We start from the raw sequence: 23,002 nt of genomic DNA on the forward strand, positions 1-23,002 counted from the left end.
CAAACAGGAAAACATGTAAATATCACTAATCTACTGAAAACAATTTCAGAAGAAAAATACATTCTTTTGTGCATTAAATTACCATTATTTTTAGCTTTCATTTGTGATTTTTTAGAATTTACAATTTAATCCCAAAGTGTTTTTTTCCCAGTTCGAGATTCCTTTTTATGGTCTGACTTGACAGTGCAGTTATCACCAGACAATTATGTGAGCATCATTAAGAGGGGTTTTGGCCCTATCCACATGTTGGGAGCCAGGAGTGCATCTTTTAATTGGGCAGAAGTTGGGTGCTTCTACTAAAAAAATGTTTCCCTCCACACTGTGGTGTTTATTTTGTTTGGTTATCCAGCTGCCTGATCATGAACGTTCAGGGGTTCTTTTCTCTGGCAGCAACACAGATGGGAAGAAAGTAGTCATTAACCTTTATGGATATTTATGTCTCGCTTGGCAGTGCAACTGTCACCTGATCTTTTAACCTTCAGCAACATTAATCTACAGTTATTTGCTTCCACACATTTACATGGCCATTCCTATGCAATTTATTTTTAATGCTTCACATTACTATACAACATTTCTTTAGAACCAGACCTTTTGGAAGTTTCAATTCTTGTTGAAGTATACCATGAATTGTTTTAGGAAGAAGCTTTATATTTTTAAAGTTCATTTATTTTACCGTTTTCTTGTAGATCATTGATCAAGATGTACAGACATGCAGGAAGCAGACTTTTGTTAAAAAATCCCAAGCATTTCAGACAAAAAGAGGATGCAAAAATATGTGCCTAACAAACAAAGTAGAGAGCATAAGAGCTACACAACACATTGCGCATTCGTAAGTAAATTGTGGATGTTTTTTGTGTTTATCATGTCCAGCAACACAGATGTGAGGCACTTTAGGACAGGTGCATAAGTGGCACGACACTTTGGACCATATTTACAAGACCCCATGGAGCAGGGCGGCGCAGCAAGAGCCTTGCTGCACTGCCCTGTGCCACCGGGAAAGGGTAGAAAGGCGCAATATTTAAAAGATATGGTGCATTTCTATCCTGTCCCCCTACGCTGGTGCAGAAATTGTAGCCATGTGCCAGCGAAGGCACCCTTGCACGGTGGTGCAAGGGCGCCTGCATTGTGGGGATGATTGTTTTCGTGCTGGGAGGAACACCTCCATTTCATAAAAACAATCAATGAAGGAAAAAGCAGGGACAAATACTGATAGTACTCCCCGTTGTGTCACTCTTGGCGTAGGCTTTTGATGCATTTCAAGGTTTACAAAACTTTGTAATTCTGAGAAAGGGTCAAATAAATGGATGTTACATGGAAAAACCCACACAACACCCATAGAAATGCCTCACTGACGCAAAGTAAGGCAACACAGCGACATGCGCTGTGTTGCCTTATTCCATATCTATTAGGCCATGAAAGGCCACGCAGAATAGCTTTGCGTGGCCTTGTAGATATGGGTCATTAACCTGCACCAGCCATGCGTGATGAAAAGTCACGCACTGGTGGGGCAGCTTGCTTGTAAATCAGGGCCTTCAACTACAACAGAACTTAAATAAAGTAAAAAACTTCAAGTTGCATGTTTCATTCTGTCTGAGGGCCTTACATGCCTGGTAGATTCTTATCACAGATATTGTCAGTGGGACATACTTACAAAAGCCTTTTGGAGTATGCAACATGGCACTCCATAAGGCCATTTTACATACTGTTAGTGCCTTTGTAAATTACCCTCAAACCAACTAAAATGGGAACAAACTGTGAATACTAAAGAAATAGACATTTATAATTATTAGTACATATAGAAAGGACTTTGCCCCCTTTACAATTTTACTAACAGGAAGATGTAAGTTTCTCAGCTGATTCACAAGAGTAAGTAAACGAGTACCCCTCTGCCAGTCTGGGTGTGAAGAGACTAACGTAGGAAGACACTGGCAGTCTGGGGGTGCAGAGCCTAATGCAAGAGGACTAGACCTGGGCAAAATTTTAATTATGCTGGCATGTTTCATTTAATTTGGGGAATTTTGCATTACACTTGCTATGTGAAATTCCGATAATTATGCCATTTCGCCACTTTGCCTTATTTTCTTCTGTTCATTGTAAAAATATACAGCAAACGTGCTAATTGAAGTAAAAATTTACAATGAACGCACTGGAACGCCAGAACATGAGAAGCTTTTTTACACTATTTTCGTAGTGTGAAATTTGTCCTCTCTTTGTCCGCTATAACAAAATGACAAATTTGCATTTTGTATAATTACTTGCCATTTTGCAGACATTTTGCCTAATTATGCGAAAGCAAATTATGTGATTTAAACTTCCATTCTTGGTATGAAGAACTTAATGGAAAAACACTGATAATCTGCAAAATAGGACTCCTGTAGCAAATTTGACTTTTCTCCACAGTCACCCCAGATTGTTTGCCTTTTTCGGCATTCTTGTTTTTGATGGCTTTAGGACAGTGTGCACTTTAACACTGCTAAACTGTAGTAAAGTGCCTGCGCTTCCCCATGAAAGCCTGTCCTGTACATTGAAACTTCCTATTTGGCCTGCTTAACTGCCCTATGTGAAGTCAGTGTAAATGGAACCTAAATTGCACCTATGGTATGGAAAGTTAAATATAATATGATGGCTGAAGAGAATATTTACACCACCCGCATATGTGAAAAAAACATTTTGTCCAGGAGTACTACTGTGCTCTGATCAAACTGCAGTTTAAATGCACTTCAGATGCATATGGCAGGGAAAAGGGTATTTGCCATGTAGGAGAAGCATACTTTTGTATATTCATGTCACCCCTAAAATATGGCTTGTGAGCTGACAGGCTGGGTGCTATTATATATATGGAAATAGGGTGCACATCATAATGGGAGTAGGTGTGCCCTCACAGTGAAATAAAAGCCAAACGAGAGTTCACTCTGCAGGCCTGGCCTGACCTTTTCCCAATGGGCCTGAGTGATATTAAGATCTTTTTTTTGCATCTGCGCTCAGAAAACAGCTGGAAAAATGCTTCAATTTCTCTCCCTCCTTAGGGACTTAATGGTGGAATCAGATTTTGGATAACGTTTGTAAAAAGATAACTTTGTAAAAATGTGCTTCAGGCTGCTGTGCCAGAACTGGATTAAAACAGTTCTGCCAATCACCACGCCTCCAAAGCTGGAATACACAGCCTTGGCAGGGAGCTTAATAACCCTGACTTAGAGAACAATGGCTTGCCTCTGGGCTGAAGAAAGGCCATTGGCTTTTAACTGCTGAACACAACTCCAATTAGCTATCTGGGAGTGGGAAGGACCAGTTGTCTGAACAAAGGGTAACTTTAGCTTTTGACCAGGTGATGTCAGTGACGGCTTCTTTTGATCTTCCACAGACAGAGGGGCCTGGATGTGGGCAACCTCCCATAGTGGACTGTCATAAGACATCCTGGAATTAAAAGATGCTGCAAGTAATGATATAGCTTTCCTCCTATAGAACGAGTCTGTCTGTCTGCCTGTCTGTGTACATTACACCATATGGGGAGCCCGGTAGTCTAGCTGTGATGCTCTTTCCACAAGAGAATGCTGCCAGTCTGTGTATGGATATTGTGTGATTAGATGCCATTTGGGAAATGCATTGCAAGTCTGAATCCTCTCGTTAAAAGACACTGCCAGTCTGGATATCATATTTGTTTCGTTAGAGGAAACTATCAATTTGGGTGTGGGTGTCCTCTCATTAGGGACACTGCCAGTCTGGTATCAGAATTCTTCCGTTAGGCGAAGCTGCCAGTCTGGGCATGGACATCCTCCCATTAGAGAGAACCACCAGTCGGTATAAGGATTCTTCCATTCTCTGAAGCTGCTAGTCTGGGTGTGGGCTTTTTGCCTTTCGAGGACGCTGCCGGTCGGGGTATGACAATTCTTACTTTAACTTTAGAAGAGGCTGCCAATCTTGGTGTGGGCTTCCTCCCGTTAGAGGGTACTAGCAGTAAATAAGTAAGGAAAAGTTTATTTTAATGAATTAAAATCATACACATTTTATGGGTATCACAATAATGAAATGTTCAGGGTCAAAAAGAATAAAAGTAGAGGTGTCACGAACCGCCAAGCTTGTAAAACCAAACAAATGACATAAAACCGATAAAAATTCTAAGATCTGACAAAGTTCTTCTGGCGCTTTTGAATGCACATCACCACATCGTATGTTATCTCTCCAAAACAAAAGAGATTATTTACAAGCCCCTATGGCCACCAGAGCACCACTTTCATCGGCGCTCTGTGGTGGTGTGCACTATGCCACATTTACAAAGCAGCGCTGAGCCACTTTTCATGGCTTAATGCCCCTTGTAAATATGAGCCCCTCCTCCGATGCAGTTTTCTGTGGCAGAAGGGCCTGCAATGGATGTGGCTGTGGGCATTTCCATGCAACACCCATTGCTTTCGACAGTGACCCAGATTTAAAGAAATTGTAAACCTGAGGCAGCGTCAAAAACTAATGGCGCCCCAGGGGTGGCGTTAGTATGGTGCAACGAGGAGAAATACTTTTATTACTCCTCAATTTTTTCTTTTTCTATGTGTGCTGCAGTCCCTTCTTGCACATAAGCTCATTAAATAATGAAGATTTGCTACTTCTATAGCACCCATACAAGTAACAAGTCGTCATTATTGATTGTTTATGTGCAGGAAGGCACACCTTCCTGCACATAATCATTCCCTGAAACCCAGACACTCTTGCACTATGGTGCAAGGGTTCTTGCGTTGGTGCTAGGCACCTAATTTTGGCGCTAGCGGTAGGGGAACACAGGGGTGCGCCATATTGTCGTAAATACAGTGCATCCCTACATTTCTGAGGTGTCGCACTGCCAATTTTGGCGCAGCACCGCTCTGTCCCACTTTCTTGTAAATGAGGCCCAAAGTGCAGTGACAATAGTGCAAAAGTGAAAGTGCACGTGCGGACCGTACTATAACATGAAGATTTAAGAATTATGATGTTCATGTGCAGCTCACCCTCTCAGGTGACAGCAGTCTATTTGTTTAGCAAAAGTTTAATGGCTGGCAGTCTGCATTTATATTGTGATATAAGCAATTGCTGCCAGTCTGGTTGGGGACATCCTTCCAAAGGAGTACATTGGTGTTCTGGGCGTGGACATTATTTATTTCTACTTTTTTCTTTGTGCGTACTTTTGACCACCTCTGAGCACTACAGAAACAGAGTGGGAATAGTTGACGGTGTAAGTGTGTAAACTGGATATGTTGGAGGACTGGCTAACCCAACGCTGGTTTGTAGATGGGCTGGCGACTCTCATCACTGACATCGCGATGTGAGATTAGAAGGATGTAAAATGAACATTGGTACCGGAAGCGGAAGCGCACTGGAGGCTCAGTACAATCCACAGGTCATATGGCAGTGAGACCGCTTTAGGCATGTGGCTGACAGGGGATGGGATCGCGCAAGGGTTGGTGCGCACACAGTTATGCGGAGATAAACTAATAAGTCTTCGGCCACATACCCCCAAAAGTGCACGCTGCCAGCCTGCGTGGGACATTCTGACACCCTACAAATACCTGCTTGAATTGCACACAATTTAGGACCCCGAAAGAATGGCAGGCTGGTGGCCTTGTTTGGGATTCTAACAGTGACAGCCAATGTCAGTAATGAGCGAGGAAGTCACTGAGCATGTTTACATGCGCTCTACTGTATATTACTGTAAAGTGTTTTGGATCAAGGTGCTTCAGAGGTGACAGCCCGCAGTCCCGGCTCTGTTCGCCCCTTTCTATAAGAGTAAGCACTTGTTTCCAGAGACGGGCTCTCACCTCGGGCTCTGCCCCGGCGCTTCCTCCTGCCCACGGTGGTGCTGTGTGACGTCGGCTGCAGCTGGTTGATCTCGATGGGGGTGTTTGTGCGGAAACTCTCCTTAAATTTCTGCATGAACGTGTCCACGCTCTCCTGCGTGATCTCCGAGGCTGCAAAATAACACGAGATTCAAGGTCAACACCGGGAAACTTCAAACTGACGCTTCTTTGCATTCTATAAATAGAGGTGCAGATGTGCTGCTCAGCAAAGCCAGAAGCCAGCCAGGGCTTGTGCAGTCTCACTGCTGCCCACAGCTCTGACAATGTACCTCAACCCTGAACCCTTCACTGCTGCCCACAGCTCTGACAATGTACCTCAACCCTGCACCCTTCACTGCTGCCCACAGCTCTGACAATGTACCTCAACCCTGCACCCTTCACTGCTGCCCAGAACTCTGACAATGTACCTCAACCCTGCACCCTTCACTGCTGCCCACAGCTCTGACAATGTACCTCGACCCTGCACCCTTCACTGCTGCCCACAGCTCTGACAATGTACCTCAACCCTGCACCCTTCTTAAATACCCATGTAAGGCCTCTGGATGTAACCTTATTATCCAGGGGTGTGAAGATGTGTATGTCCTATGTGCTACTCTGCAACAAACCAGTAGCATCGTACGCCATTCTACCCCTGAAGCTGTGTCCACAGCCCTGACAATGTACCTCAACCCTGCACCCTTCACTGCTGCCCACAGCTCTGACAATGTACCTCGACCCTGCACCCTACACTGCTGCCCACAGCTCTGACAATGTACCTCGACCCTGCACCCTACACTGCTGCCCACAGCTCTGACAATGTACCTCGACCCTGCACCCTTCACTGCTGCCCACAGCTCTGACAATGTACCTCGACCCTGCACCCTTCACTGCTGCCCACAGCTCTGACAATGTACCTCGACCCTGCACCCTTCACTGCTGCCCACAGCTCTGACAATGTACCTCGACCCTGCACCCTTCACTGCTGCCCACAGCTCTGACAATGTACCTCGACCCTGCACCCTTCACTGCTGCCCACAGCTCTGACAATGTACCTCGACCCTGCACCCTTCACTGCTGTCCACAGCTCTGACAATGTACCTCGACCCTGCACCCTTCACTGCTGCCCACAGCTCTGACAATGTACCTCGACCCTGCACCCTTCACTGCTGCCCACAGCTCTGACAATGTACCTCGACCCTGCACCCTTCACTGCTGCCCAGAGCTCTGACAATGTACCTCGACCCTGCACCCTTCACTGCTGTCCACAGCTCTGACAATGTACCTCGACCCTGCACCCTTCACTGCTGCCCACAGATCTGACAATGTACCTCAACCCTGCACCCTTCACTGCTGTCCACAGCTCTGACAATGTACCTCAACCCTGCACCCTTCACTGCTGCCCAGAGCTCTGACAATGTACCTCAACCCTGCACCCTTCACTGCTGCCCACAGCTCTGACAATGTACCTCGACCCTGCACCCTTCTTAAATACCCATGCAAGGCCTCTGGATATAATCTTAATATCCAGGGGTGTGAAGATGTGTATGTCTTATGTAATACTCTGCAACAAACCAGAAGCATCGTATGCCATTCTACCCCTGAAGCTGTGTCCACAGCTCTGACAGAGTACCCCAGTCCTGACCCGTAGTACCGCATGCTATCACAGGATTAGGACCACACATATCACATAAAACAAGAGCTCATTACTCACCTGCATCGCCATTTGCTATTCAGGCCCTAAACATCTGCACACAGCTCTGACAACAGTTCATCAATCATTTCCCCCTTCACTGCATGCTGTACAGACAAACTCATAAATATTGTTTCACCAATGGCCTCCAATGCCTTGTGCAACGGCATCCCTAAAACTCCGCACACAGCTCTGATAATGTACCTCTATCCTGACCAGGATCACACAGTGCCATGGTAGACCTAGGAATGCAGCTTTAGTGGTGTGGATCTGCGCTACTCCATCAGTGGCGTAACAATCACCCCTGCAGCCCCTGCGGTGTTTGCACCCGCCCCTCCCCCCCCGCCTGAGCTCCAGAGGTCCCCTTCAGCAGCTCAGAGTCACGTACCACGAACTGGCTGCCACTGTGCACGGGCGGATGGGGCCCCTGGCTTTAGAGCTCCTGGCTGAGTGTGTGGAGGGAGGGGGCCCCCTCCATGTACCTTTCAGGGCCCCCCCTCAAGTTTCCTTACACAACTGTACTCCATCATATTTTACTTGTCCTCATTCTGCGTGGTCAGTCCTAGCCTGTAGGGCGGCCCACTTGGGTTTCTTTTCTGACCCTCACACATCCTATTGGAGTCATGTTTCATCATTGGGTCTCATCCTGGTCCCTATAAACCAAGATGGGCTTGTCCATCTTGCAGGGAACACTTCTGATAAATTTTTTTGACAAGGATCTACTTGTTAAGGAGAAAAATACCTGAAGGGAACCCCAGTATCCGTTTAATATTTGGTACCTTTTGTATGGTTAAAAAAACAGAAAAGGCAGGTCTTCAGAAAGGAATATAAGGTCCCTTCACCCTAATGTGGGTCAACATGTTTCAGACCTCGTGTTTAGATCACTTAGGTACGGGGATTTTCTCAAGACCTATGTGGTTGCCCTGATTCCTTAATTCTTTGTATTTGGTTGTCATAGTCCTATATGCCAGGGTCTTTTAAAAGAACATATGACATACAATACTTAACAAAAAAACACGTATGCAAGCCTACTTGCCTGTTTATTCTGGATGAGAATATATTAATGCCCTTGGTGGTATTTGATAAACCCCAATAGAATAGGTTACGGGCAAGCCCCCATAATCATTCTCTCTCTAAGGGTTCTGAGCCTCTGATGTCACCTATTTATTCTCCACTCTGCTCCATTTGAGTATAGTAAACAGACAAGTGTGACCTATTTACATGTTTTTTGCTAAGTGTTGCACACCATTTTTATTTGAGTGACACAAGGCGCTCTATTTCTAACAAAAGTGGTACCACCAAACGGGTAGGAGCGCTCTCCTCAGAAATAAGTGCCATGTTGTTGGCTAGCTATGCATTCATTTTTTCCTTTCAGAAGCCAGTGATGGTTTGTTTGTGGCAACATAAAAGCAATGGTCCTGATACACAGCAGGTTTTCTCCCTGCACGTTGCAGAGGTTGTTTGATTTTCCTACCTAGGGCCATTAAACCAAGGATGGGGGACTCAGGCAGGAAAAATATGCACCTGAACGACTGTTCAAAAAATGAAGACATCTGATGCATTGGAAGCAATTAACCATCTACCACAGAGCCATAAGCTTTCATGCATAAGGATTGCTGTATATTACTTAAGATCCACCGGCAGCAAAGCATTGATTCCTCAACCTCCAAATGCAGTGGGGCAATCGTGAGGTTGATGGGACAAGAAACCACCAGTTTAAGGTGGATCTACTTTCCACCCAAGTGACAAATGAATGCCTTTGATCAGTTGTTCTTAACCTTGTGACTTCTTAGAACCCCCCTCTTAATCAATACTAAAACCCAGGGACTCCCACTGAATCATTTTTGTAATCTGGGAAGCCCCACTGAATCATTACTGGAAGCCAGGGACCCCAGTCTAAGCATTTTTACCTATGATTTGAGCCACATAATAATACAGAAAAAATACCAAAAAATACAGAAGTATTAATCACACAAACGATTAAATATTTTACTTATTTCACACAAAAAATCTTTAAAAAATCAAGATTTTCATTTTAAATGGAAGGTTGGAGCGTTTCTAAATTCATTTGAGGCCACTCATTGTCCATACTACATTCTGTTTAATGTGCCTGCACTGCTCCAACAAATCAATCTGAGAATGCTAACTTAACTTTTACCCTCCAATTTCAAATTACTTGAAACTTACAGAACATTTTAAAAGTTTTACATTTTACTTCATTGTTTGTATGCACTTTATTAATTTGTTGATATTATTTAATGTTCTAAGCAGTCACAGAGCCCCTGAGTAGGCTTTGCGTAACCTGAAAGGTGAGCAAAAGAACAATGGATTGAGCCCAGATCTGTGACTGGGTGTGAGTGTTTGAACAGTTTCAGCACTCTGCCCATCATACTTTTGTGTTGCTAAAGTTTCCCTGAGTGGGAATCTTATGTCTAGACGTGGGTCCCGTGCTCACTGTGCCACTGGATTCAAGCTAGCCTGGCTAATGAAGGATGATACCCTGAAACTGGTCCCAGGATGCCTGTTTCTGGTCCAGGTAGGACTTGGCCTGTCAGTTCAGGCTGGACTGTTCCCAGTGAGAACAAGGTCAAGACTGATTTGCATATGGCTGGGCCCAAACTAGGGTGGCATGGTGAGCAAAAGAACCATGGATTAATCCCAGACTTGTGACTGGGTGTCAGTGTTTGAAAAGTTTTAGCACTCCATCCACCATCCTTTTGTGTTGTTGAACCTAACAGGTTAAAAAACAGTGCCTTAGATTCCTTTTTTCTACTTATGTGTCAAACTATCCACTTGTTACATCTCCAAAACAAAGAATATTTTGGATGCGTAATGTCACAATTTCGTTACATTACCAAACATGCTCACTATGTTTCGTTTTGAATATAATACTTGAGTCTTTGATTAAAAGTGTGTGCTGATAAGAATTTGTCATGCTTTATAAAGCGGGAGGAAGCTGCATGGCTCCTTATATGTAAATAAATGAGAGCCAATGACCACAGGGCCACTCCATGCTGCACATTAAAAGCAGGGTTGGAGGGATCAGTCCAACAAGGTTTCAAAGTAGCTCACAAAATATGGCTGCTCAAGGTTAAGAGCGCGCGGGGCAAATAGTCCTGTCTGTCAAGAAATGGTGAGGCAGCATGTTTTTACCTTTGCACGTGAGCTTTCATAAGACTTCAAAACAAGCCAGTCATTCTCACGAGTCCACTTTAGCCGCCCAACTAGCCTTTCACGGCGACCGGAAGTAGAACCGCAGCAAAGCCTTCCTGTAACCCGCCTCAATCCATCACGGCGCAACTACACCTCGTCAGGCGGATATGGGCGCATTGGATATTCTGCTGCTCCTAGCAGCACATTTTTCGTTATGGCAATCACTTTGTAATTGAGATTTTAAAAGGAGATTAGCAGGTGATACAAACGAAGCAAACGGCCTCTGCGTTTCCTCTTTCAGAGTAATTGCAGTTAACTCTCATCAGCCACAAACCCTTTTCAAAGGTGCCATTACAACATTCTAGTAAACAAGCTATGATTGAAGGTGACGTGGCAGTAAATAAATTCACGGCAAGGCAGAAAGCCGGGGGGGTTCCCGAAGCTAGCTGCTAGCCAGCTGTCCCTTTCTTTGTATAGAATGCGCCCACCTAGTTCCCCCCCGGGAATAAACACAACATCGGTAAAGTAATCTCATTTAAAACCTTCATCGTGACTTTTTACCCTACCTCAGTGGACTTCAAACACATACTGATTTTAATTTATTAAAGAAATAATAAGAACTACATGAAAATCTAAAGGAATTTCATCATCAAAATGTCTTCTTCAGAGAGTAGAGCACATTCTTCAAAACGGTATCTTAACCAAAATCTCTAGTCATTAGTCCCCCTATTTGATCCTAGTTGCCATGTCAACATTCCCAGTGTGCTACACTAGTTGCAGTATTTTTTTACATTTCTTTGAAATAACAAAAGTGTGGTTTTAGACCCTGATTGAATCAAAGTGTTATTAATTGCACCGCATAAATAACCATACAGGAGGGTTCTTTATATATCTGATGCAGTAAATAGCGCCTATAACAAGTTTTTGTGAATAACGTGTGAATTTTGGTGTTTACTGCACCAAAATCTACATGGTGCTGTAAATACACTGTACTTGGCCCCTGTTAGATTCTAGGAAGTTTGACCTGTTTACATTTAATGGAGGGGGAGATAGAGAACGCACACAGTTATTTGTAGGTGTATTGAGCATCACCCAACTCGTATTTGCGACGCAGTGATAATCAAGTGAGAAGCGTTTTATCTAAAGTTACTTAATATTTGAATTGTCTTCCAGAGTTTCTACTTTTCTATTAAATGTATCAGCAGATAAGGCCATAACTCTTCTAATTATTTTGATAATCTTCATGTAAGTGGAAATGTATTTCCATAAATCATGGGAAGTGGGCAGGGGGACTGGATATATATGTGAGTTAAGTTTAGGATGGAGAGCAGAATAAAAAAAAAGTCAGCATTTCACTCTTCATATCAAATAATGCCTATTTTCTATGGGTTTAGATACATACACTATTTCATAATGGTTCAAGTGTTCTAGCATTTCAGGAGAGTTTGTAAAGAGAATTTAAAAGACATTAACTGGTTTAAAAAATAAATAGGAGTGAAAATTACGTGTATTTGTGAGAACTAGTCAAGTTTAACTTACTTAAGGCAGGATTTAGGGTTTGTCGGAGCAGTAGGAGGGCTGTAAAATGTTTATAATACCACCCCACCAATCCACTGTTTCGTGCTGCATTTAGAGGGGAGAAAGCTACAGGGTTGACAGACCTTTAAAGGGGCAGCCGTGTCTCAAGCCTCTGTGCCCCATATAAAGGTCACTCTTGTGACAGAGTATGCAAAGAATAATTTTTATTTCTATTAGAAGAATTGTAAATAGAAAGTAGCAGAGGCTTACTGGGAGCAGTGCCCATTTTAGAGTTTTAAACTGTAGAGATGACTTAGAAGTAAAAACTGCAAGTCTTTTTGGCTACATGTTTGGAGCATGTGCTTAGGTAGAAAGTTGGGATTCCAACCCCGCCTTTATTCTCCAGAGTAACCTAGTTGAGGCCTACCACATAGGTGGTGGGTGGACGTTTAATTACACACATTTGGTCTAAACTGACCAGAATTATATTCTCGAGATTAACCTAGTTGAGGCCTACCCACATAGGTGGTGGGTGGACGTTTAATTACACACATTCGGTCTAAACTGACCAAAGTTATATGGCTGTGGAGTTCCAAATTATGCTTTAGGGTTCGTGCGGCTACTGAATGCAAATTATTTTGCAAGGGAAGGCATATTATGTAGCATATTATGCCATTAATTGCAAATTAGAAGCACATGTTGTAGCAATAACTGCAAGGTTTTTTATTTTGACACACATTGGTATAAAGGGGCCCCCGATGGCATCAATAATACACAAGTTACTTAAGAAAGGTCCTCTCCAAACCAGGCGTTAATGATATTGTCTTCCTGGGATGCGGAAGCAGACCATTGTAATAACACAATCCATTCTTTCCAGTAGAGTAACTTGGCATCTTTTAAATGTTATGCGTTATTGCAGTGAACAAAAAGGCAACCTAGTTGTACTGACTTTTTGTTATTAAATATGTGTCTTTTGTAATCTTTCAGTTATGGTATACTACTTGTCTTCAGTGTCAGAATCATCTCAGCTCAAAATGAAATGCCTCTGAAAACACGTGTTTCCAACATGAGCCATCCCAAAAAAACACTGTTGTCCTTTACATATCAATTATGAAAGTGTCTAACTAGGCGGTACCGGTGCCATAGACTTCAAGACCTCAGAAGTTGAAAAATGTTTGCTATTCTTTTAAAATTTGAGTGGGAACTTGAAATAGCTGACGCCCAGATAGCTTTGTCTGTGATGTAAACATGAATTTGCATGAACCTTGAAACAAACCCTTGTTGAGACAAAGAAAAAGTATTTTGAAAATCCTGTTTGAACGACATTGCATTCAATGTTTTTTTTTTGTTTGTTTTCATTTGTAGCAGACAAAAGCCATTCTCTAGAGAGTCATTTTGTGATATAAACACTTTGTAGAAAATAATTTGCAAACTTTGATGAATCAATAAAGCAAATGACAGGAGTAAACTTGTCTGATCCTGGAGTTGTGTTGCACTACATGTGCAGCCTTTTGGAAACTTTTTTTTAGTGTGTGGTGCAAACATTTTTGTTGACGTCTAAAATTATCCTACAGAAAAGAGAAAAGAAAAGCATAGATGAGCTTTATCCTAGGAGAGTTCAGTACCACGGAGAGGTCTAGAACTGACCAGAGTGCTGACATCCTTTGAAATGGAATGTATGTCGGAACAACGCATGCTGGAACCACGCATACCTGAACAACGCGGTCGGAACAACGACTGCGTTGTTACCACTGGTGCCTTTTCCACGAATGCCTTAACAACGATTTTTCAATGTAAAGGCATTCCTGTAAAGGCATGCGTGGAATGGCATGCATGGTTGCAGCATGCAACCTCCTGACCCCCCATCCCCACCCCTAAAATTACCGCGAACCCCCACGCCTAAAACCTAAAACCACCCAGCCCCCCACCCCTGCCCCTAAAACTACGGCGATCCCCCACACACGCCCCTAAAACCCCCCAACCCCCCACCCCGCCCCTAAAGTTACCGTGACTCCCCACCCTGCCCCTAAAACCCCCCCTACCCTGTCCCTAAAACCTAAACTACCCCAAGCCCCCACCCCTGCCCCTAAAACTACCTCAACCCCCCACCCCACCCCTAAAGCCTAAATCCACCCCAACCCCGCTCTTAAAATGACCGCAACTCCCACCCCGTCCCTAAAACCTAAACTACTGCAACCTCCATTCCCACCCCTAAAACCTAAAATCACCCCCAACCCCAAAAATTGCTGCGACCCACACCCCGCTTCTAAAACCTAAAACCACCCCAGCCCTGCCTCTAAAACCTAAACTACCCCAACCCCCACCCCACCCCTAAAACTACCACAATCCCCCCACCCCGCCCCTAAACCAAAAACCACCCCAACCCCACCCCTAAAATTACAGCAATCCCCCACCCCGCCCTTAAAACCTAAACTACCGCAACCCCCATCCTCGAATCTATAACCTAAAACCACCCCAACCCTGCACCCCGCCCCTAAAATTACCACGACTCCCACCCCTGCCCCTAAAACCACCCCAACTCCTGCCTCTAATACCTAAACTACCCCAACCCCCCAACTGGCCCCTAATAATACAGCGACCCCCCACCCCCACCCCTAAAACCTAAAATTACCCCAACCCCCGACCCCCACCCCTAAAATTACCACAACCCCCACCCTTAAAACCTAAAACCACCCCAACTCCCGCCCCTAAAACATAAACTACCCCAAACCCCACCCACGCCTAAAACTACAGTGATCCCCCACCCCACCCCTAAAACCTAAAATTACCCAACCCCCACCCCTAAAATTACTGCAACCCCCCACCCGCCCCTAAAACCTAAAACCACCGCTCTGAGGGAACCCTTACTTGCACTTTAACACCACTGTGTGGTTTATCTTCACCATGCCATAGGCCTCAGATAGCCGATTAGTTTGACACGTGTTAATTATACAGTCTGCAACATGTAAATTAGGCTGTCAATCCACTCAGGACACCTATTAGATGAGCTGGTCCCTACTAACTGTAATGTTGTGCCCTCAGACAAAGAAACCAGAGTTTGGGGGGGGGGGGTGGAGGGAGTTAGTAGCTGTTATCGTGCACTGTTCCCCAAAGACTATCAATCTCCAACCATTATTAATTTCTGATTGTAAATCTCTAGCTTTTTCATGTAAAATGAACGGTGTTAATCTTGTTGCCCATACACCGCCTTCCTAACTCACCTCACTAAATGTTCATACTGTTAGCCTCCCACCAGTAACAAAAAAAACACAAACATTATCATGTTTGATGACTTTAATCTTTGGCTTGATGTTTCTTCCACTACCACCTTTAAACTTCAAAAACATCTGGAAGTGTTTAGTTTAAGAGTACTAAGTGCTAACACCACCCATAGACAGGTCTTCTTCTTGATCAGATATGGTGGACCCTGGATATCATTACCTTGTATGAGCACAATTCTATTTACTGGGTCCACCATTTCAGGATCTCTTTTTATGTTTTCTTTCCCCAACAGTAGGTGTCACCAGTGGTAGGCCTTGCCACTCATTGATTCAAATTGGAAATCTTTTAACCCTTTTGAAGGGTTAGTTAAAGTCTAATCAAACTATAATTTCTACATCCAAAGACATCCTAAAGTCAAATGACCCACGCACACTCAGGGACATAGCTTGGTTAGTAAGACTGAGGGATGTGAGCTTCAGATTTTCTGACAATCAGGCTGGTGCATAATATTTAAGTACATTATACGACAAGCATGATTAATGAGAGGGTCCTAAGGGGCAATGGAAAGGGAGAGGAATGCATATTGGTAGGAGTACAAAGAGAGAGAACACAATATTTCGTAAAATGGTCAATATTTTTGAGAGGGAGAGAGAGAATGCCTTTGTTTTTGTCTGTGTCTATGTAAAAATTCCTGATGAAATCGACTGATATCTCACAATACCTGACTGAAAGCACATGTACCCAAGTATTTGTCAGATATACATTTATCAGGGGGATGTAACATCCCAAACCCCCACACCCCTGAAGCTATGTCCCTCCGCACACAATTTTACTGCATCAACAGTAGCATTTCTTCCATCCATGATTTAATGGTTTCAGCATCAGTAAATAATAAACAACTTACCACCAACTGTGTCCGAAATAGCTTGTTGTCGCCTGAACCAAAAACTTTAAAATTACTAATTCGTCAAGCAGAAAGGAAAAGGAAGCTGCACCATTTGATTGAAGCTAAATAGTTCTATCTTAAAGGGATAGTCACTTGTAAAAAACAAAATACGACTGACAAAGAAAGCCTTGTTTTTTTTCATCAGGGACTGCATCTGTTCCAAATTTATCCCAGGAACCTTTCACATTTTATTAAACTTCCATCGCCTTTGTCCTTAAATTACAAACTTCCTTTCTAGTTAACATTGCAATACACTCTCAGCCTTTTTTGAAGGTCAGCCCCTTGCAGTCAGTGATGCCATCCTGGAGAAGTCCATATCTCTACCCTGCAATTGCAAGTAAACAACCCATAGACCCAAGAACTGAACCCTGCGCTGAATCCCATTACTGAATCCCAGTTAACTGATATCATCCTGCAATCCTGGGTCGCCTAATGATCTGTGACCCACCAATTATTTGACATATCGCTGTCCTTTTTTGGAAGGGATTTCACAAGGTATAGCCCTAGAAAATAGGAAGAAATAGGAAGGTTCCACTCAGAATCTTGAAAAGCATCAGTAGAATCTAATTATAAGTAGCATTTCCCATGTAGAAACCTTCATACCAACAACATATTCCACTTAGACTCTGAGCAGAAATTTGTTCATAGTGCACTTCTGTCTAGAGATTTTTGAAAGGGGATTATAAAGACCTGCTCAACCTAGAGAACAAATGGAATGAGAAAAACTTTTCCCGAGAGAGATTGGCTGGGGGATACTTCCCACTTGCACAATTTGAAATATTTGTGCAAAGTTGGGCAATAGATTTGGTAAAATTTGCTGTGTTTGAGAGGGCCCACACAAATTATTCTTGAAGTGAAGTAGAAACCTGACCCTCGCCTTGAGTGTTTGGTGATACATCCTCTCCAAAAGAACTTTCAGAAATTGTGGCAAACATGCATTTTTACAGCACAATTGACGTAACAGATGGATTGCAAGGCATAGGTAATACAGGGTGTTTAAATAGTGTGGTTATGCATTTTCACATATACTTTCATGTTTTTCAGAATATCTTTCTTCATTTCTATATATTTCTTCCCTTAATGTTTCCCGTGCCCCCACCTTTAAACACATTTTAGCTCTGTGCTTTGACTGACAAGCTACATGGAAGGATCATGGGGGGGAAAGAAACATAACAAACATAACACTTCCACATGTGTCAAGACAGAGAAGCTAGGCTCATGCATAACCTATTATTTACCACTTCTGAGCAGCAACCCAATAGTTCCAAATGGAACACAACATGAAGTAATAAAAACAATATAACATTTCACACAGCATAAAAGTCCCATGCACTCAATTTTCATCCTCTCTTTTGTTTGCTGCTTCTGAACAGATAAGTATTGTCTTGTATTTATCCTGATATTGGTTTTAAAGGAGGGTTCCAAAGAGTTTTAATGTTTCTAGATTTTGAGGGTATTGGTATCACCCAATTTTTGGGTTATTTAGATGTTATTTCATTTATTTAGGATAGGCTTATTAATGATTTCCTACAAGGTTACATTTTTTAATATGTTGTTTATGAGACTTCAATACTGTTAAAGTTTGGGAGCCTTTTGGGGCTTTATTTATTTAAATACAGTCTTTATTAAGTAATTAAAGAGTATAAGTTTAAAACATTACCTTTGGCATAAAGTGTAAAAAATAGATGCGCTCAAGCATGTTTGCTGAGACACGTGCTTCGCGTGCTGTGTGTTTCAGGACGGGCACAGTCAAAATCGTTGTACTTACAGAATGATCTTTTTTAAAGTCAAATTGGGCACATTTAGGAAATGTGCCAAGAGAAGTGTCCTTTTCGAAGGGACATAGAGCCCTTCAAGGAGATGCCACAGTACACGCTGACGTGTTGTCAAGCAGTGAAGATTTTGCTTGGCAACATGCATACCACCGTCACAGCTGACGGTTTTAGCAGCTAACAGTTTGCCAGCTATATCGAGTAGAACAAGTGAGGAAAATATTGAGTTTTCGTTTTGGGAGAATTCAATTATACAGGATAGGAACATTTAAACAATATATAGAGGAGATAAATTGTAGAGTTAGGTAGGAAATAAATTACAGAGTGAGGAAATAGTAAAAGGATGGCTGAGGAAAATATGATATCTCAAGATGTTCAGGAAGAGATCATTAGAAGGTTGATAAATGAGGAAATTAGAAATATGGTACATGAAAACGTGAAGCCATTATTGAAAGATGGCAAGAGTAAAGGAAAGTTGGTAGATGTGGAGGAACTTTGGTCATTGTCAGAGGAGGATGAGCCATAGAATACAGGACCAGGAGGGAAATGGTTTAAGAAAGAAAAACATAGCAATGGTACTGATATGTCAGATGGAAAAGTTAGAGCTTCAAGTGACTCACAATCAGGTGTCCAAAGCAGCACAAAAAGAAGGCAGTTGAACCCTGCAAAGGAAAGGGGCAGCCAGCCTAATTGGATGGAACAGGATTTGAATGCTGAAATTGATGTGCAAATCCTTGATTTAGGATATGATAATTGGTTAGATGAGTTTTCTGGTATTGAGATTTCAAGTAAGATTATTAAGAAAAAAGTTAAGATTCTTTGGGACAGGCTTTATTCAATCCTTCTGAGATACGGCACCCACATAGTTCTGTGTGGTGGTCACGTTGCTGTTTATATCAAGCACTGGATAAGGAGGCCATTGAAGAGAAATGAACAAAATCTAGTGATGGCAGAGTGTTCTTAACCAGTTATTAAGGTGAAGGAAACAATGAACACTAATTTAGACCCAGATCTAATAACTTACTTATTAAAGGTAGGGCCTGAAAAGGTCCTGAAAACAATGCAAGGATAATCTCCTTGATGTTATGAGCCCAGCTGACAGACTTTTTTGACATGGTGTAGAAATCCTACATGAATTTCACAGATTTGGATATTAATCCGTTGAGAGGCTGACAGGTAGACAGTGAAAATCGCGATGGGGCTGTGCAGGGGCCCCCAGGGGCCCGCGACTCCCCTTACCGCCAACCTTTCCATGGCGGTGTCTACCACCATGGACAGGCTGGCGGGCAGGGGAGTCAAAATCCCCAGGGCAGTGCTGCAAGCAGCGCAGAATCCGCCAGGACAGCACTGCCCTGGCGGATTCTGACTGCCGGATATCCATGGCGGTAAACCGCCAGTCCCGGCGGTGTGACCGAGGCGGTACCGCTGTGGTCATAATATGGCAATTCGCACTGCCAGCCTGTTGGTGGTACGAACGCCACTTTAACCCTGGCGGTCGGTGACCGCCAGGGTTGTAATGAGGCCTATGAGTGCAAATGACTTGGCTGTATTGCATGGAAAAAGGTTTGAGTTATAGAACATTGAATTGCTATAGATCCAAAATAGTAGCTGGACACTCTCTTGTAGACCGGTTATCCGTGGAAAAAATCCATTAGTGCTTTGAGTGATGAAGGGAAGACAAATTAAGAAACCCCCAGGCTCAAGGTATAACACTCTTTGGGATGTTGGTCTGCTTTTTCTTTATTTGAAAGAGAGCCAGGTAACAAGCATTTGTCAACCAAATTTTTATTGTGGAAGTTAGCAACTTTACTTTGTATTATTTCATTTAGAAGGGTTTCAGATGAAAGAGTATTGAAGGTGACATGTAGAATTTATCAGCCACATGGTGTGTTGTTTGGAATAAGGAAAAAAACTAAGACTATAACAGAATCAGTTCTTTTATCCAAGGTTTGATGAACATCCAAAGTTGTGTGATGCATTAAGGAATATGAAGGTAGAGTGAGGGAAAATAGGAGTGCAGGAGTGGATCAGTTGTTGATATCTTAAGTGAAACAGCATGCTGCAGTGTCTACGGCTACAATTGCAAGATGGGTGAAGAGTTCTATGAGTGGAGCAGGACTAGATCTGAATATATCCAAAGAACATTCAATATGAGGAGCAATAGCATTGAAAGTGTTTGATGCAGGAGGAAGCTTAGGTGATATTTTGACGGCAGTGGATTAGTTATATTGATAACATGTTTAGAGAATTTTACTTTAGATAGACAGAACATCTTGCAGACCTAGTGTTGAAGGACTTTAAACATGCATAATGCTAGCCTCCTGTCCTCGTATAAAATGTTGATTTTTAGAGGTTAACTGTATAGAGAATCGTGATTTTGTTAAAGACTATGAGGCTAGCATTCTCTCTCTCTCTCTCACAGTGGACGTGAGGTGAATTCAAATATTTAGTCTTCATAGATTGATTGTTAAAATGAATTGAAATTAACAAATGTAAGATTTGAGAGGAGGTTATGTATATGTATATGTATTTGTAAATATATATGTGTGCATTTTGAAATTTCAGACTCACAATGAGGTAAGAGGACTGTTAGAAATGAGGTTTCTAGTTTGCACTGTCTCCAAGGAGGGACCCTCACTCTAGTCATGGTAAAGGAGTAACTCAGCTAAGATACTCCCTGCTCACACCCTTACTACCTTGACTCAAGCAGTTATGCTTATCTCAGATGCAATATGTAAAGTATTTGTACACACACTCAGTAACACAGTGAAAATACCACAAAAGTACTCCACACCAGTTTAGAAAAATAGCCAATATTTATCTGAGTAAAACAAGACCAAAACAACAAAAATTCAGCATTCAAGATATGAATTTTCAAAGATTAAGGGCCTCATTACAACCTTGGCGGTCTTTTGTAAAGACCGCCAAGGCTGTGGGCACCAGTATACTGCCAGTGCTGGCGGTATATTTGGCTCCCTATTTCGACTTTTCCGCTGGGCCAGCGGACGGTAACAGTGTTACTATCTGCTGGCCCAGTGGAAAAGTCACATCAACATTGCAGCATGCTCGTAATGGAGCCAGCGGCAATGTTGATGTGTAGCGGGTGCAGTAGCACCCTTTGCGCATTTCACTGCCTGAAATTCGGACAGTGAAATGCGCAATGGGGCTTTGCCTGAGGGTCCCTGCACTGCCCATGCCAAGTGCATAGGCAGTGCAGGGGCCCCCAGGGACCCCCCAAGTCCCCTTACTGCCAGCCTTTTCATGGCGGTACCGCCATGGACAGGCTGGCGGTAAGGGGAATCGAAATCCCCAGGGCAGCGCTGCCCTGACAGATTACAACCGCCGGGACCGCCATGGCGGTATACCGCGGGTCCAGGCGATATGACCGTGGTGGAAGTGCCACGGTCATGATAAGGCTGGCAGTACCGCCAGCTTGTTGGCGGTACTACCGCCACAATAGCCCTGGCGGTCACCGACCACCAGGGTTATAATGAGGGCCTAAATGTAGTATATTGCTTAGAAACACAATGGCCCCAACTGGGGCTATCAAAATGGCTTGACAAAGTCGCTTCCAACAGTCCGGCACCACCCATGAGGGAACGCTGATGGCCATGGAGTTGGGTAGACCCCGGTTACAGTATCTTGGAAAATGATGAGGAAGCAAAGAGTTTGCACTGAGCAGGGTAGCTGAGGTGTCGTCTGGTGTGGCATTGGTTCCTTACTGCCATCGGGAAGGTGAGGCATTACCTCCTTATGGTTGCAGGGGAGGTGATACAGCTTTGGCCGCGAGGTGGCGGTTCCTTACATCAAGGCGGGTTGATGAATCCAGCTGTTCAAGACACAAGGCATCGACTTCCCGATGTCGCAATGACACCATGGGGCCACAGGTGCCGCGGCAGAGACTGAACCCACAGACGTTGGTGACATGGCACTCTGGACTCATGCTGTGGCGGAACTTTAGAGGCACTGCAGCAGCATTGGGCCTGCATTGTAGGTCACGGTCGTTGCACTCACTGTGGACCACCGTGGACCACGGTTCCAGTGCAGGCAGCAGTGCTGGGTCAGAGAGCAGTGCCAGTTTCTAAGCCATTCTGGAAGTTGATGCACTAGTTTCTTCCTTGTTGCACCTGAACTCACTCCCAAGTGCCCGTGAACTGGATTTGCACCAATTCTCAAGTCAGGACTCAGCAAGAGAGCCCAAGCACTGGCAGGTGAAGACTTTGTTGTCCCTGAGACTTCCTAACAGGAGGTAAGCTCAGTCCAAACCCTCAAAGAACCTTTGGAAGCAGGATGTAGAAAGCAAAGTCCAGTCCTTTCACTCCCAGGACAGAAGCAGCAAGCAGCAGGCCAACACAACAAAGCAACAGCTGGAGTGGCAGTCCTTCCTACAATATCCAGCTGTTGTTAATGGCAGAATGTCCTCAGTCCAGAAGGATTCTAGCTATGTGGTGTCAGAGGTCCAGTACTTATGCCCATTGTTGTCTTTGAAGTAGGCAAACTTCAAAGAGAAGTTGTTGTATTGCACAAGACCCTGGCTTTCCCAGTCCTGGCCCCAGCCACACACTTCAGGGGGGTGGAAACTGCTTTGTGTGAGGGCAAGCACAGCCCTGTTCAGGTGCAAGTGTCAGCTCCTCCCACCACTCTAGCTTAGGAAGACCCACCAGGATATGCAAGGGGCACCTTAACTCTAGAGTGAATGTACAAACAACCTAACTGTCATCCTGACCCACACATGTATTCAGCAGGCAGGCAGAGGCACAGAATGGTTAAGAAAGAAAATGCTCACTTTCTAAAAGAGGCATTTTCAAACTGACAGTTTAAAAACCTACTTCAACAAAAGAAGGATTTTTAAATTGTGATTTCAGAAACCCCAAATTCCACATCTCTGTCTGCTCCCAGAGGG

General features: G+C 43.6%; 1 protein-coding gene across 1 annotated transcript in view; it reads right to left on the reverse strand.

Moving 5' to 3' along the window:
* ASTN2 (astrotactin 2) overlaps positions 1 to 23,002 on the reverse strand; it is a 2,164,803-nt gene that overhangs the window by 1,515,852 nt on the left and 625,949 nt on the right. Inside the window, exon 4 of the mRNA XM_069241522.1 lies at positions 5,781 to 5,930. Within this exon, the coding sequence (XP_069097623.1) occupies positions 5,781 to 5,930 (150 nt within the window). The remainder of the gene's footprint in view (positions 1 to 5,780; positions 5,931 to 23,002) is intronic.

Source organism: Pleurodeles waltl, chromosome 6 (genome assembly GCF_031143425.1).
Source record: "Pleurodeles waltl isolate 20211129_DDA chromosome 6, aPleWal1.hap1.20221129, whole genome shotgun sequence".
In the NCBI taxonomy this organism is placed as follows: Eukaryota; Metazoa; Chordata; class Amphibia; order Caudata; family Salamandridae; genus Pleurodeles; species Pleurodeles waltl.